Below are 17,838 nucleotides of genomic sequence, written 5' to 3'. Positions count from 1 at the left end.
TTCTAAAAGCTACTGCAGTTCTCACAAGAGCTACAGGACCACTTGCTCAGGTAGCAACAGCTATTTGAGAGCCCACTTTTGTTTGTATAACATTAGGATGGTGATACTCCCCTACTACTGAATTTAAGAGTCATTTCATTTTCTACAGTCAGTCTTCAGTGCCTTGTCTGTTTTATTGCCCTAAACAAGTTTATTTTACCTGCTACTTTCTTCCCTTTTGTACCTGACCTAGAAAAGGGTCACCAGGGCAGATGCTCTCGGGACTCCAAAGCCAACCTGGTTTATACAAATGATTTTAATTAGGTGGGACTGGGGTCTCAATTTCTCTAATATTGTTTCTACCAAACTGCAGAGTCAGCCTCAATACAGCATTGCCAACAATTAAGGACAGGTCCACAGAACTAAAACGTACACAAACCAGCACCGTTTCCAGTGAGGCAAAGAGCGTACGGCACACAAGATACGTGCTACTATTTCAATATACTCGACTGGTAACGTCAACGTGCATTCGCTCCTCATGTCACTAACAGCACAGCAGCAGCAGCGTTCAGCTTAAGGGCAATGGCAAGGTGGAATATTCTGGGTTCTCCAAAACTCCTTCCAAAAGCTGCTGGTTATGTTTAACAAAGCATAGATTGATACCAAAACTGCAGAAGTACTATTGAGTAAATAAGCAAAAAAAGAGGTTGTATTTCAGAAATAACCTCCACAATGAAAAACTCAGTGCGGTCACAATTTATTTGCAAATAACAGATTCTAACTATTACAAAATATTCCGCCTGCTCTCAAAACACCCAAGACAGAAGTATTGGTCAGAAGTAAAAAAAATCAAATTTTTCTAAATGGCCCATTTTAATGAAATGTGCACGACGAAAAATGTCATCACCAAGTAAGCCTGTAATGACTTAAAGGCAAATATCAAATAACATCCTGTTGCATTTGGTCTCCTTATCGTAAACAAATTACCAGAATACAAAGAAAAAAATAAATATTCTTGTAATAATAACAAAAAGATGCTTCAGTTCCACCAATTTCTCCGGTGGTTGGACAAGTAGAAGTCAGCTGCGTAAGAAGGAACTACTCCTTTTATAATGAGTACAGGGAATATTAATTGCCTTAAGACATATTCTAAGCACACCTTTAAGCACGTTTGCCCCAAATATTTATAGACAAATTTAATTCACAGGCAATGTTCTCAGCAGTGTCGGTTCTTCCTTTCAGTAACTTTAGAAGTGATAAGAGACATAGTGATGCAGCCAAAGTATCTGTCTGAAAAGCACAAAGTGGATTTTAAAAGGTCCTTGGTGTTAGCAAGTTGACGAGAGCTTTTGCCATTGATTCACCCAAACCAGGACTTGCTCTCTGGTGTGTTCTACTTTGTCTCAGTGAGCGGCTCTACTCGGCATGGTTCATACCGTTGCACAGGATGACTCTATCTCCTCTAATAAGGAGGCTATTGCAAGAAGTTTTTTCTGTAGAAAAGTGCTTTTCAGGCTGCTTCAGAGATGATGAGACTCTGAATTAGTCCACAATTCTCTGGCAGCATTTACACGGATAACTTTCCTCCCCTGGGAAATGTTTGTTTCCGATCCTTCTGTGCTTTCTCCAGAGACAAATGCGGCTGGTTAGAGGAACACCTATCGTCAGGGACTTGAAGTGAAGTCCAACAACAAATCAACTGGCCAGGCAATGTCACTGGGTCTGATAATAAGGCTACTAATGATGACAACACAGGCAAGAAGCTATGGGCTCTTGAACTCATCTAGATTCTTTTATGTATTATCAGTTCTGAAGTCTCTGGACACCATAGGGAGGTAAGGGTATGCTATTAAGTACTAATTTATTTCAAGAATTGGTTGACATGGTACAGATAGTAAACAGAATACCCCACGGATTTTACTATCAGCTTCCCAAAAGACCCGGCAGTTAAAATAAACTTTTTTCATTGTACTTTTCCCAGATCAGAGTCTGAAACTCAACATTTTTACGTGACACAAAGACAGGAAGAATTACAGACTCTAAGATGCACTGGGAATTTTATAAGTTTTCTCAAAAAAGAGGGAATAACCAAAGAACTAAACACACACAGAATTCAGTTTCAGTCAACTTAAATGCTGCATCAAGAAAATACCAAGTACAGAAACTGGCTGAAACTAACAGAAGATGGCGAAGTCAAATCCACATTAATAGCAAAGGGCCACCAAACCTACGGAAAGCTTACAGGAGGTATTTGTTATATTATTTCTTTATTTAGATTTGCCTATCTGTGTGTGGACACAGGCACATACTTTCCAGAGTTTTGTGGTTTGGATTGGGGTTTTTTTTGGCCATTACAAAGATTCGCTTGATAGGAAAAAAGCTCCTCTTATGGAGAAGAGCAATGCAAGGGGACCTACAGGAAAAAACAGTATTCTGCAACAAATCATATTTTACTGATAGCTAGAAAGCTGGAAGGTGTTGATGGCTGGATGGTCTTGACAGGACCAGAGGCCATGGGCACAAACTGAAACACAGCAGGTTCCCCTGAACATCAGAGAACACTTTTTTACTGTGAGGGTGACTGAGCACTGGCAGAGGTTGCCTAGGCAGGTTGTGGAGTCTCCACCCTTGGAGATATTCAAAAGCTGTCTTGACATGGTCCTGGGCAACCAGCTCTTGGTGGCCCTGCTTGAGCAGGCAGTTGGAGCAGATGGCCTTCAGAGCTCACTGCCAAGCTCAACCATTCTGTGATGCTGCGGGTGCTAAAATGGGGGGAGGGAGGGGTAACCTCAACATTGGCTGGATAGAAAACTACCAGTGTGGGAATCACAGTGATGAAAAATGGAGTAACAGACAACTGGAAAGACTAATAGGAAGCTGAGAAGCAAAGCAGTCGGTAAGGGAGAAACAAAAAAAAACGAGCAAGAGAGACAGCGCTGGTGGGTAAAAGAAAGGAGTCTACCCTGAGATTGATGCGAAGCTGAAAGTCTAATGGTTCAGTAGAAGCACTTGCCAGCACTGTTTTTCAGGAAAAAGTTGACTTAGCTCCAAATACATCTTTTTTCCAAATTCCAGAATTTCTTTTTTCCAAATTCCAAATCCCCCTCTCTTTCCATCCTTAAGAATTCTACGTTCATTTATACCAAAGCAAACACAGCACTTGGCAGCAAAAGGGCAGGGCTCAGAAATCGCTCTCGTTGGCAGGGATAATAACCCATACTGAAGTGATCAGAGCAGCACACAGCCTACCCTGCTTTCCTTCCAGTTCTGCCTCTTCTTACTTATGAAATTCCAGAATTTTGTTAAGGGTAGTAAGTGTTTCCCGAACCGCAATTAAAATGGCTGTGCCTTACCATTACTCAAGAGCCACTTCAGGAAGAATTTTTGCCTTTTTTTTTTTTGAACAAACATTTGTGTCAATATTACAAATGGAAATAATGTATAATGTTTAGTATTTGCATCCCCCTTGCTTTTTTCCCCATAAAACATTTGACAGCTAGAGAACACCTCTTTATTCTAGGTAGGATTATACGAGGCACCTCTTTTTTCCCTCCCTGTGAGGAAATTTCTCATTTCTCCTGCGTTGCTCCCTTCCTTAAAAGTAGAGCTCATTATACTGAATACAACATCAATAACATAGACTTCTCTCATTTTATGACAATTAATTAATTCACAGAAGGGTACCAGTAATGCTAGACTCCATAAATAAAACAAAACGGAAACATCCTCCCAAAGCCGAACAAACAAGAAATAAAAACCTCATAGGGGAAAAGAATTCCTGATTGTTTTCAACACTTGAACCAAACAATGGAAAAGAAGCTAGAAATGCAGAGACTCAAAAGATGTTAGAAGTTGCCATCAGGGTGCTCAGATTATCTCATTTCAAGTTTATATTATATATATTATATATATTATATATAAAATATTTGTATTTAATATTTAATAATTTAAATTTTAATACTTAAAATTTAAAATTTAATTTTAATATACTTACATTTAATATATTTCGTTTACCTTATATATTATAATATATTATATTACTATGTTGTGTTTTGGTCTACCAACTACTACAGCAAATTATTGTCAAGTCCACTATTTGCAAGACAACAAAATGAAAAGCCTTCTTAGTCAAAGTTCATAAACTCGAACATAAATACACTTCAATTTGATTAACACAGTTCTACATGGAACAACAAACTGGGATTGCTCCTTCTCCCACACTTTATTCTTAACACAGATAAGCACTTAGCAGAAGTTTTAGAGGCAGCAGCCTTTCCAATTATATGCTTTAACCCTCTACCAAGTCACATGGTGTTCAGCTTTTAAAATAATGTAATTCCAGTTCTGTCTCTATCAAATTGCTCAAGACAATAATGCTCTTTCAAGTCTATTCTGGTTCCCCCTGTCAAAACGGGACTTCAGACCCATGTATTTTTACCAGGCTTCTTTTCACTTATGAGTACAGTTTGCAAAACTGTCTCGGGTTCAGCACTGAAGTGATGGTGCATCGCTTCCAGCAGCAGACCCAGCAGAGTCTTTGTCTGCTGGGATTTCTAGCACAGTGCTCCACTGCTGCCTGTATCTTTCAAAACGAGCATCAGCCCGCTGTGACAGCCAGGATGATTCTGATAAAGGATAATGGAAAGACTCATCTATATGCACTCTTGGAGCCTTAAAAATAGTTATCTGTGTCCTCCTCTCCTCCAGAGTAAAGGCTGCTCTCAGATCTCTGTTGAGGAACTTTGTTAATAACGACATGTAAAGCCAAAAAAATACAGCTATCACTAAATTCCCTACACAGCAGTGTACCAGCAGTTGTTCGGCTTGAATTTCTTTTTGGAAAGAGCAGCTTATTACCAGGGGCAGAAAAACAACTGACAGAATAAAACGATGAAACATCCTTGCATGAAACTTTAATCTAGACTCCCTCCACAAACCATTAACAACACAAAGTCAACACAAGTTGTGACTAAACACTCATGACAGTCCCCAAAGTCTAGAGCCTTGAGCAGAAAGCCTTCACCACCATTCACCAGCTAGCACACAAGAAGCAGGCGACCAGTCAAAGCTCATCCTCCATCCACTGGAGGAGTTCAGCCTCCTCTTTTACAGCTTTCACCACTGCAACCATATTCCTGTATGGTCTATGCACGAAGTTGCTGCAAAATGGCTCTTTCGAGGTCCTCTACTTGTTCTCCATATAAATCTACACTAAGCACAGATTCTTGTCTTCATCTTTAAGGACTTCACAACTCTACCTCCTTTACTTAGCAGGTATCAGAGTAATTCAACAATTCTCTTCGCTCACCCAGCATTTCCAAGTCATCGCCACCCTGACCGTCAGCCTCCGCTGTTAGTGTCTCTGCATTTCTTTCCACTTTGCTCATTACACAAATAGGGCCACCTAATTAAATTTATAAGCCCTCATGTCTCAATGTGTTTTTAAGGCTTATTTCTGTCAAACCGACAAACTTCCGCCAATTGGCCATGGCTTCATCCTCCCTGGCAGGTTTCATCCTTCTATGCATGTTCAGTCCCTGGTTCAAAACAGGCAAATGGCTACAGACGTGTGCCTGGCAAAGAGATGACAGTTCTTCACGGCGGCCTTTCTGCGTGTGTTAGCTCATCTGCTTGTATCTCTATTCTTAACCTGCCAGAACAGAAATCAAACTGCTACAACAGCACTCGGTCCAGTACAACGAGATCCCTCTGGTAATGGCAGCATTTGAGTGCGATCATAACAAATATTTAGGAAAGCAAGAACAGAGATTTATCCTGTTTCCCAAGCAGCAGTAGGAAGCATTAACATTTGGTTATCCCGGTTATCCCTTTGGTGTCTAATCTGCTGTAGTTAGCTGAAGATACACGTCAACAAGTAATCCTGTATTTTGGCAGGTATTCTAAAAATAGCAGCTACCGCTTCGGAGCTTTTGTTTTTGCTAGATACAGACTTGCAAAACCAGAAAAAGAGCCTCTACATAACTATGCTACAAAGGCATTCCCATTAGACTATTTAAAAGCAATAGGTCCAAACAGCTTTAATTAATACAGATTTAAATAATACAGGGGTTTTGTTCTGTCTGCACATCTTGTACTACAAAATTAAGGAAATATTTCTCGCCTACCAAAGTCCTGCCTAATTAAATGCATTTCCGAGAGAGAAGCAATAACCAGACAGCATCAACACTATACTCTCCTTACCTGTTTCCACAGTGTTTTCTGTTTCTGCTGCCTCCAAACCATCCATACTGTCTTCATCCTCCACTGCAGTTTTTCCTCTACTCCGAGGCCTGCGAACATAGGGGAAAACGCTTTGTAAACTGAAAGCACTTTTAAAATTTTGAAGTTTTAAATTTAAACTAGGATTTAAAGAATTGCATTCTGAAGGATAAATGTAGCACTAAATGATGTAACATTTAAGCTAACCCGTGATTTCAGTCGTGTACAAATCAGATGTTTCCTCCCCTTCTTCCCTGTTCTAGGTAATGTTCTCCAACCGTGTACGCTTGAATCAGCAGTTGGCTCCTTAAGTTTTTCTGATTATTCTTACAAGAAAAATATAACAAGAAACTTCTACTGATCAAAAACCACATTGCATCAGCAAGACTTCAGATACGAGCATCTGGTTTGCTCCACACATCTAACCGTAGTAGATATGAGAAAACACAGTCCAAAAAGTAGTTACAAACACTATAGAACAGAGATACCGCTCCACCCAGGGCATCCTTGGAAGACATTTCTGTGCAATAATAATGACGCTCAAGCAATTACATTGAAATATGTATTATTTTCAGTGAAACAAATATTTTGAACACACAAAATAAAATGTTATGAGAGATGACTAGATGTCATCACATTAAAAAAGTCAACACGTGAGGACAGGACATCAAAACCACAACACCTAGCAGCTTTGCTTCAATCTCAACCAAGGTCTGACGGAAAGCAGACAGGTTTGCGTCCAAATTCCAACCTTTTTTCCCTGCCTGGCTCTTCAGCATCCAGCGCGGTGGGCTGTTGAGAAGTCCAAGCATCCAGATCCCCAGCTGTTCAGCAGCCCATCTGACAGGGAGCCAAGAGCTTGGCACCTCGCCTCCCAAATTTTCAGGCTACTTGGCAACCGGCCCGGCGTGCTGACGGAAAGCCTGGGAGACCCTGGGAGCTTCTGATTCCAAGTATACAAATTCTGAGCGGTTTGAGGCATCTCGGCAGTTCCAAAGTCCCAGAGCTCCCAGGCAACCATTCACCCAACCAACACGCCTTGAACTGGGATACCACGCAGGACAGCACACGGGCACCCCACCTGCCCCCCTGAACAGAAAACTGCTCCGGTTCCTCTTCCACGGAGGACTCTGAAGGGCTTGGGTTTAGTCCTATTTCAGCAGGAAAAGGTAGGTTTGTTTGTTCGTTTGTTTTGAATGATTACATCATTCAAAAAAAAACAAATTTCCTTTTTTCCTACAGGCTCTTATAATACTTAACTCTATCCAAACTATTTCTGCAGAACCAGATCTGTTAAATCCGCTATGAAACAAACTCTATGGTGCCATGCCTTTGGTTCTCAGGGATCAAAGTGGATAACATGTACAGAACTGGAACAACCTTTTGAGCCTACATGTGTTGCTCTCCTGCTAGAAGAGGAGCGACTGTCTCGGACTACCTAACAAGCAGACCCCTTCAAACCGTGTTGGGACCAGTTTTGTCTCTGCAAAGGAGGAAAAGAAGAATGAAAGGAAGGCTCAAACCAAAGCCTGAGAAAAAGCACTCAATCTACAAAGGAGCCAAGAGGAAGAGGAAAGCAAGAAGAGATGAAGGACAGAAGGACTCTTCTTGGCATCCCTGTGAAATTTGTTCAGGACAATGATGAAAAAAACCCCAGGCTCAGTGGCAACCCTAGGGATACAAGGTTGTCTTTCCCCTTGCCTGCTTACCCATAAGCAGTGACTGCATACACATAACACACAAAATCAATAATAGCCTTCTTAGACGAGACAGAAGCCAGCACTCCCTTCAGTTGTTTGCCACTCTATAAGCTTCCACTGCAGTTTCTTAAAGTCCACGTTTCACAAATATTTAAGCCAGAATAAACTGCAGAGCAACCAGAAGAAACTGTCTTACATTCCTCCCTTCTGCCACCATGTCAGCCCATCCAGGCACACAGCAATTGGTGAGCTGGCTGGAAGGTGGCACATTTTTGAAGTGGGAAGGACACAAATGTTTCTCTCAGTGGCATCCAAGATCATCACACAGATTTATTTCCATCTACAATGAAGAGCAGGGAGTAGAGCAGAAGGATCATCATACTCACTGGATAGAATAGGATCTTCCAGCAAGATCGAAGTATGGAAGTACAGCATCAAAAAGAATGCTTTCTAACACTTAAAAAAACAATGTAGCCAGTAAGAAAACAACAGCATTGAAGCATTAGGTTTCTTGTAGTTCTTCACAACATCCCAAGACATCAGCCAGCACCAAATGAAAGGATGATGTCTTGGTTTAACCCAGCAGCCAGCAGCTAGGACCAGACACAGCCTCTCACTCACTCCTCCCCGCCCCAGTGGGATGAGGAGGAGAATGGACAAAAAGTAAAACTCGTGGGTTGAGATAAAGACAGTTCAATAAGACAACAACGGAAGGAATGATAATATTATTATTATTAACAATAATAATAATAAAGTATGTGCAAAACAAGCAACACACAATACAATTTCTCACCGCCCAAAGAACTGATTGCACAGCCTGTCCCCCAGCAGCGATCTCAGATTTCGGGGAACTCGCGGCTCTCGCGGGATCCCTGCCCCCCGGCCAACCCCCATTTCTACACTGAGCATACACTATCTCCACTGCCTATGGTATGGAATATTCCTGTGGGTCACCCTGGGCCAGCTGCCCGGCCGTGCTCCCTCCCAGCTCCTGCACACCTGCTCATTAGCCGAACACGGGAAACTGAAAAAAGTCCTTGATTTCTTAGCAACAACTGAAAACGTCAGAGTATTATCAAGGTTCTTCTCACACTCAATGCAAAACACAGCAGCTACTGGGAAGAAAGTTAACTCTGTCCCAGCCAAAACCAGGCCAGATGGGAATGCAGGTAAGTGAAATCACCTCCCTTGGTCCAGGAATGCTCAAAAGCTTTACCGAACACAACCAGCTAAGAGGGGGGATTATTTCTAAATCCTATCCCAATTATTCTTCTACCAACTCTCCATCTGCAAGGCAAAGTTACAAGCTGGTACTAAACCAGGATTACTCTGAAATCATCACAAAGGTAAACGACAATTCTGCTTTCTTCACAAGCACCCCATTTCAGTGTTCTCCAACACCACCCTGCAGGTGAAGGGCACTGGATAGTGGAAGATGACGATTGTTTATGTCTGTTTAATAATTTACACACGGCTTTAGATTTTCTATTAAAGCTACATTTCATATATTAAACACTCAAGTACCTCACAAAGCCTTTTTAAACATTTTGTTTAAACAAGATCACTGTTCACTCCTCGAACTCCCTACCGTATTTTAGCAACCTATTTAACACTAAGGAAAAACAGAGGTCTCAATTAATTAAACATAATTGCTTTTTCAGCAAAAGATATAACCACGTATGGTGTTTTCTTGTCATTCCCCTCCCCCATATATTCTACAAAAAGCCTTCATAATGCTGTGCAGGTTGTAAACAAAACTAAAGAAGTGCTGGAAAAAATACTGGGTTATAGCATTAAATTATTTTTGCTAGTTACATTCATTACACAATCATGAGAAGATATTTTATAGCCTACAAATTTATGTTTGGCTTAGAGAAAAAAAAATAATTCAAGTCACAAAACAGTGAAATATTCGCTGTACTGACAACTGTAATTTAATGTTTGCACAGAACATGCCATTTGAGAAGGCCACATAGCATACCTAATCATTGCAAACAACATTTGTAATAAGAATGGATTGTTTAATGTTATTTGCATTAAGTTTACACATTTTATTTAATAGTTTTATATATAAAGCTTTTGGCTGGTTTGCATAACACATGAACCCTGTAAATTTCTTATTTTTCTATTTACTTATTCTACTCCCCCACAGATAAAGTGGAAAAAGCAACCTGTGCTCTGTTCTTCTCCTGGGACTTGACTTTTTCTTCTGAAGTTGATCCTTCAGGAGAAGGGTGCGAAAAGGCTGCTGCGGAACAGCCGCCCACGACTACTTCCCTTCGCTCACGCACAGCCGGACCGTACGGAACCGTAACGGCTATCCTGCACATTATAACCTCCGTTCTGCTCCAGATCTCGAAGCTCAGTCCCAAACTTTTTTACTAGGAGGAGTAACTACATCATGCTTTCACATCTCATTGCAGAAACGCCACCAGCTCGCGACAGCAGACGCACCGAACACAGATGAGCCATGTCTCCAGCGGCTTACAAGCCATGAACAAAACGTCCAGGCAGAACCTGACCGATGCCGACTCCACGAGAAAACTGCAATAAATATCAGTGAGTGCACCAGGCAGCGGGTCGGTGTGCAGGCTGAACTGCTGCCAAGGGTTCCGCGGTCGCCCTTCTCGCTTGCCTTTTTCCTGCAATGGTGTCCAGTTTAGAAGGAAAAAACAAAACTGCACCTATCGATGTTTAAAAGAACAGATCAACCGAGAGAAAAATAACTTCTTGAAGTGTTTAAGCCACATTCAGCGTTTCATGTAACGAAGTCAACAGGAGACAAAACTACACTTTTTTATGTATATAGGACTCCAGTTGAAGATAATTACTGTCTACAGTAATTTTACTCCTATTTGCATAAAATGAAGTCATTTATCAAAATCCATTGTGACCTACTCCTAAATTTGTTATCAATTAGCTTTCTTAGCTAATGCCTTTCATTAATCTCCATCTTTAAATACATCATAGTAAACAAAAATCTCATACTTCTCTGGGTAAGCAACTAATTAAATTCAGCCCACAGGAAAAAGAGCCCGGAAAAACCTTTTGCGGGGCTCGGCAGAGCATCGGGGCTCCCCCCGCAGCGGGGGAGAGCCTCGCCGGGGCTGCCTCCGAGCCGCGCCGGCGTCGCTGAGACAGGGAGATCACCGGAGCGGCTTCTGCCGAACTGCACGGATGGACAGTGCGGGGAGAAAAGGGCAAAGCGTCGTGTGCGCCTGCCAGTCACCAGATACTGCTCCTTCTAGTCTTTTTTTTCTTTCTTATTTTTTTTTTAATGCATGACATATTTTGCATGTTAGGGTTTTTGGGGGGTTTTGGATTTTTTCTTTTTGTTTTTTTCTTGGAAAGACGACAGCAACAGCACCGTAACCTGACGAGTACAATGTAGGTCAGAAGCACATCTTGGATCTTACTCAGCCTTTCCACAAGGTGACCAGTAATGACGCCATGGGCCAACATCTCCTGGAAGCACATGAAATAACTGACAAGGCTACTATCCTCAGACGCCTGTCACTGCCAGGCCGCTGGTTTATGATTACCCAGAAGTTACTGCCAGACACCAGTTTCTGCAAGCTCCCTGTACGTTGCTACCAACAAAATCAGGTGACAATTTGTTCAGACCATTCACAGACACCACTGTACTAATCCCGTGCATGTTGTTTCAGGCTTATGAGAATGTGTTCATACAAACCACTCCAGAGCTTCCCCTCTTTCTCAAACACCAAAACCTCCAGACCTTTCAGGGGAGAAACTGCCCTCCTTCCTACGCTTTGCAACGTGCTGAGTACAATGATGGTACTAAATGTATAAAGCAGGGCCAATAACCTTAAAAAGCAGCGTAACATCTGGGATACAGTAACATCCTAAACCAGCACAGATGTCTTGTTAAATGAACATCTGTCCACAGCCTTACCCTGGAAGATGCTACAGGAATGATTTATAAAAAGGTTCAATTAGTGCTGCTGTCAGCACGGCCAGGAACGAATTAATGCTCACACAACAGTTTCACAAGTGAAAGCTGTTACAGTCTTTTCAAGAATCTTTTTAACAGGTGTGCAAAAGCACATGCTCCCGCTATTTCTGAACCATAAGTCGTAAATACAGCTGTAAAAGTTCAACTGTGCTGATGTATAAGCTGGAGCACCTAAGGTTCAGCTAGTAGCCCCGTGCAAAGGGACCCACAGCAAGCAAGTAAGAAACAATTCATAGAAATATCTCCCAGGAAAAAGGGGGGTTTTCTCCTCTCTGAACACTGCTTTTCAATGCAGTCTTTATCACTTCCATGAGTTGAGAAAATTCTACGTCCAAGTCTGAATAAAACGAACAATACAGCTCTGGAAGCAAGGCAGATGCCAGCTAGCGACAATTAATTTCAGTAGCTCTAAACACTAACAAGCCTAAAATAGGAAACTTGCTATCATATTGACTCTGGAGTCAAGTTGATTCTGATTTAAAAGATTCTTAAGAAAATTTTTTAATTGAGCAATCAGTAACTGATGAAAATATTTTCTGCACTTGCCCTCCACAACATTTTCTTTTGTACATTAAAAAAAAGAACTCAACATGTACTTTTTTCCTATTTACTTCTTGTATTAGATCTATGCATATTACAGGCAGAAGGACCCTGACGTATGGAAAAGATGTGCAACAAAAACACCACAAGTGATGCAAAGGTGAAAAAAAATCTGACCTTTCAGTAACAGAGAGAAGTGAAAGACTGTAGGAAACCGTTTTTATTTAACATCTACAGAGCTAGACTTGTTACAATCTCATTGCAGAACTTGCTCAAACTTCAGCGTCATTATAAAAGAGCTCAAAAATATACTCGATATTGCCTATTAGTCTCCTGCTACAACCAAAGGAAAATGTGTATCTTAATACTTCTAATTCATAAAGCATGATAATCTTTTCATATATAGCCATATCAAAAGAGAAGTGACCCGGCTTACATTTAAAACCAAAACATTGCAACTTCCCATCTCACATCTCCTTTAACCAGTAACGATCTAAAGGACATTACTCATTCACCCAGGCTGTAACACGTTCAGAGCTGAAATTTTTTCACATCTCTATTTTATACAGTTACCACTGAGAGCACTAAACACCTGAAATACAAAAGCATTAGAGCCTTTGAGATCAGGGATGTCTGAGAAAAAGCATAAAAAGAACCTAGCTTCTGCTCCACAATTCTTATCTAAACCTTTCCAGTACTCCCCTGCGAAAGGAAGATTTGCCAAAGATTTCCTACACAACTCAAAGAAATGCAAATAAGAGTCTTCTAAAGATTATTTGTACTGGATGTCGTAGATGCATCTTTGCTTTCATTCTAGAGTACAGGCACCGCTGACAAAAACGTAAGCTAATACGAGAGAAAGCGACTGACGACTGCAGAGCTCTGGAAGAAGAAAAGGCTGTCCCGAGCCACGTTTCGAGTAAAATACCACATGTCAAATTGAATTTGCATTGCACACTTCTAACAACAATTTAAAGGCCAACTGAACTAGTACTTTTAAGTAAATGTGAAGTCTGGTTTATCTGTATTTTCAATTTCAACTGCTCTTGCATAGTTACCTGTAATTTTAGCCTGAAGAAGAGAAGGCTGAGAGGGGACCTAATAAATGCCTATAAATATCTGAAGGGTGGGTGTCAGGAGGATGGGGCCAAGCTCTTTTCAGTGGTGCCCAGTGACAGGACAAGGGGCAATGGGCACAAACTGAAGCATAGGAAGTTCCATCTGAGCACCAGGAAGAACTTCTTCACTCTGAGGGTGACGAAGCACTGGAACAGGTTGCCCAGGAGGTGGTGGAGTCTCCTTCTCTGGAGATATTCAAGACCCGCCTGGACAAGGTCCTGTGCAGCCTACTGTAGGTGACCCTGCTTCAGCAGGAGGGTTGGACTAGATGACCCACAGAGGTCCCTTCCAACCCCTACCATTCTGTGATTCTGTACTACATGGGCTCTCAGGCCAATATTGGAGCGAAATGACTTTCCACGGGAGACTGAGAAAAGGCAAATACGATGTCCTGCCAGCAAGCACCCATCGGAACTGCCTACCCGAATTAAAGAGGCATAATTACTCTAACAGCAATGTCATCTCACTGTTGGAAAATCTTAACTCAGTTTTGCAGAAGGCCACCAGACCCAGGAGCCTGAAGCTACACTCTGTTGGGTGATGAGGCTGCTCTGGCCAAAGCGACCGTTTTCAGTGTCTTCTCTGCTCTTCCCTGAAGTTATAGCTGTTCAGCTGGAGTCTGGAAGGGCCCTTTTAAAAGATAAAGCAGATGAAGACTATCCTAGCTGAAACTGAGCCTTACTAACAAGACTATGAAATCTTCTTCCCACCTTGCTGCCCATCTGGGAGCATCCTCAGTGGGCTGGCAGGGGAGATGAAGGGTCACAGCAGCCAGGGACCAAACTAAGAGGATTCATTATCTATAACATTCACAGGCACATAAAATAATAAAGTTTTCACATGAGCCTATAAAACAGCCACAGAGTCACAGTGCTGCTACAGCCAGTTATGGACTGAAATCTTGCAGCTAGGGCTACTGCACTGCAAGGTACTTCTGCACACCTTTACATGAGAAAATTGGAGTTTGATGTTAAAAATGTGAAGCCAGGTTGCCCGATCTACATGTATAGACTGTTCAGATTTGAAGACAGTTTGAATAACAGAGTGAGAAATCACAGAAAAGGCTTTCAGATCTTTCAACTCTCTTTTTACTTTTCAAACTGACTGTTCAGACATCTATAAATTCTGTAAGTGAAAATTACTTTTAGTCAAATATCTGTCACGGTAAGTCAGCAATATACAGCAACAAAAGTTGCTACAGGTTCTTATTTCTCAAGAACTACCTTCCTTCTGACAGGTAGTCTCTTTGCCTGACTTGCAGTTTATAGTTTCAGTTCTGTAACACAAAACCCATCACACACAGACCTGAACCATTACACACATTTCAGAAATAAATACCAAAAAAAAAATCTGATATGACGCTCTAACAAATTACGTATTTGCAGTTTTGCACAAACTACATCCTTTGTACATTTCTCACCAGTGCACTTAGCCATATTCGCTGTCAAAATGGTGCAAAACAACAGACCAGAATTCCAGCCCTTGTACAAGTGTCATGGCTTAACCCAGCAGCCGGCACCCAGCACCACGCAGCCACCCGCTCGCTCCCTCCCAGTGGGACAGGGAGGAGAATGGACAAAAAGTAAAACTCGTGGGCTGAGTTAAAGACAGTTTAATAAGACAAAGGAAATAGTAATAATAACAACAACAATAATAATAATGAATATGCAAAACAAGCCATACACAATTTTTCTCACTGCCCGATGACTGATGGCGCAGCCAGTCCCCGAGGGGTGATAACGGATTTCATGGAACTAGCCAAACTCGGAAAAGATCGATCTCGCAGAAAAAAGGGTTCCTGCCCCCCGCCCCAGCCAACCCCCATTTATAAACTGAGCATGATGTCTATGATATGGAATATTTCTGTTGGTCAGCCAGCTTCTGCACAACTGCTCATTAGCCAAACCCGGGATACTGAAAAAAGTCCTTGATTTCTTAGCAACAACTAAAACCATCAGTGTATTGTACATATTCTTCTCATGCTAAATCCAGAACACAGCAGCTCCTGGGAAGAAAATTAACTCTATCCCAGCCGAAACCAGCACAACCATTTTTTAAAACCTCTTCTAGAGCCAAATTAGACAAATCTTCGGGAGCAGCAGTGGCTACAGGCAGAGCTGTCTGCACGTTTCCAGCTCCCAGCTACTCCTGTGTATCTGCCTGGCTCCAGATTTGGCAATGGCTATATTCTTATGATTCCTCCAGGCAACAGTCTGTGTGAGGCTCTTTGGTGAATTCGCTAGATAATGCTTGTCAAGACCACTGAATGATTTCACACGTTCTATTTTTACAGGCAAGGAGAACGTAATGGCAACACTAACAGTGGGGAGACCACTAGCACTGTCAAGAACACAAATCTTCTAACCTTTGCAAGAGTTTCAGGTGTGCACCCGCACCATCAAACACCGAACTTTTCCCCACTTCTCCTTCCTTTAAGTAAACAAAACCGCATCAAAACACGCTACTGCATCAAACACTGGCTTTTCTTGATGCATAGCATAAGCATCCACTTGCATCAGAACACAAGCTTTGTTTCTCCATGACGACGGCTATGGGAAGCTTTAACTCCTGCAATCTTTTGTGAGCCATGATGCCTAAATTTTTTTACCCACAACAGGACCAAGCTCTTGCCTTTTTTAAGAATGAAGAGTGAACCAGCTACTCGTTCTTTCATACGTTGCAGGGTTTGCCTGCTACTCTCTTCTGAATAAAGGTGGCAATACAACGGTAAGGACTGGAATTCGCATGTCTGGTGGTTTCAAGATCCTGCACATAAAATTCAGCGGATCTGAGTCATCATGCATGAGAAACAGCTGCCAAGTACTTGGAACTTGGTGGAAGTTTTGGTCTCTGTGAACAGATTTTTGTAATTTTAGCACCATTAATTAAGAGTCATTTTCAAAGATTTCCTTTCGAAACTTCACAGTCTGCTGGAGTCTTACCACAGTAAGATTGTGAAGATTCTTTCAAAATACATTTGTCTGCTTATGTTAAATATTCTCACTGGATATATTAAGTGCAGGTGCAGACTGTGCTGCCTGCCATACTACCCAGCCACACACAGTGCAGGTATACAGCCAACCAAATGATCTAGTACTAAAGATTTTACTCAAAAAATCAGTTTTGTACCCAGCAAGTACAGTCTACATAAAATGATCATAAAAAAATTCTAACCATTGCTTTTAGTCATTGTTAATTCAGTTAGGATAATCAAAAAAACAATGCTAATATCCAACTCTTACCTAGTATATAAATTTCTTTAAGAGAAACTAAATCCCGCTCACACGACATCACTTGAGAGTTTTTCAGATCTTACACCCATCAAAATGCATCAGTCAGTTCAGAACATCTCATGCCCCCTCATCGAATAAAGCTCAGTATCTTTTGTCTCAATCAATTTTACTCATGTCTTTAGACCTAATCGCAAACACCAGTCTTCCTGCAGATTACATGGAAAATAACTCCATTCCTTCTTCTGCTTTTGAAATATTTCTGACCTCACCAGTATCTCAACCGCCACCCGTCTGTCTCGCAGATGGCCATCACAGGATTTCCCGAGGATGGCGGCCATCCTCCAACTTCACCTGACCTTCCACTTACAGAAGGTGATGAACAACCCACGGGCATCAACCCCAGGACATTTCCGTAGCGCTTCCCCCCACGAGCATTTAAGCTTGAACTAGAAGGGTCAGGACACGAATGGGGCAGCAGCACCCAAAGTGATATAAATCACCTGCTTTTATGCAAGATGATGACCTAGAACATATTAGGTAGACTTTGCTCAACAATATCCAAATTAATTGATGGCACGTAAGAAAAGCAGTTCTTGTATGCTAACTACAGTTTGTCATTATGCATCTAAAATGGATTTAGACAAGAAAAAAACACAACAGAAATGAATGTCATATCACCACATATCTTTTCCATCTGTTAGCACCCTTAGTGCTCCTTACAAAGAAATGCATTTTTGTTTCAGCTAATGTCAACAAGTATTATGAAATATTTTTCTTTCAATAAAACTGCTAAACCTAGGAAAGCCAAAGGGAAAAACACAAGATCTGCTCGCTAATTAAAAATCCATTAGAACTTATTCAGAAGGCTTGGAAAACCTCAGAAGAATAAAAATAGACCTAAAAAGAAAACAGGCAATGTAATCAGATCGGTGGCAGTGTGAATTTGTAATTCACGTTTATTGTTTTTCTTTTAACAAAATTGCTTTCAAACTAGAAGTAAATCCTGAAAGCCAGATCATGTAAACTATTTTTATACCAGAGTAAATACAACTCTGGAAATACTATTCTGAAA

General features: G+C 41.4%; 1 protein-coding gene across 18 annotated transcripts in view; it reads right to left on the bottom strand.

Moving 5' to 3' along the window:
* Positions 1-17,838, bottom strand: part of KMT2C (lysine methyltransferase 2C) — a 203,103-nt gene that overhangs the window by 145,512 nt on the left and 39,753 nt on the right. For all 18 annotated transcript variants that reach the window (XM_075419784.1, XM_075419792.1, XM_075419785.1 and 15 more), the window contains one exon: positions 6,181-6,269. In XM_075419784.1, the coding sequence (XP_075275899.1) occupies positions 6,181-6,269 (89 nt within the window). The remainder of the gene's footprint in view (positions 1-6,180; positions 6,270-17,838) is intronic.

The sequence above is a fragment of the Opisthocomus hoazin genome, chromosome 4 (assembly GCF_030867145.1).
Source record: "Opisthocomus hoazin isolate bOpiHoa1 chromosome 4, bOpiHoa1.hap1, whole genome shotgun sequence".
NCBI lineage: Eukaryota > Metazoa > Chordata > Aves > Opisthocomiformes > Opisthocomidae > Opisthocomus > Opisthocomus hoazin.
The sequence above is the reverse complement of the archived record's forward strand: the minus strand, read 5'-3'. Positions and strand labels throughout refer to the sequence as shown.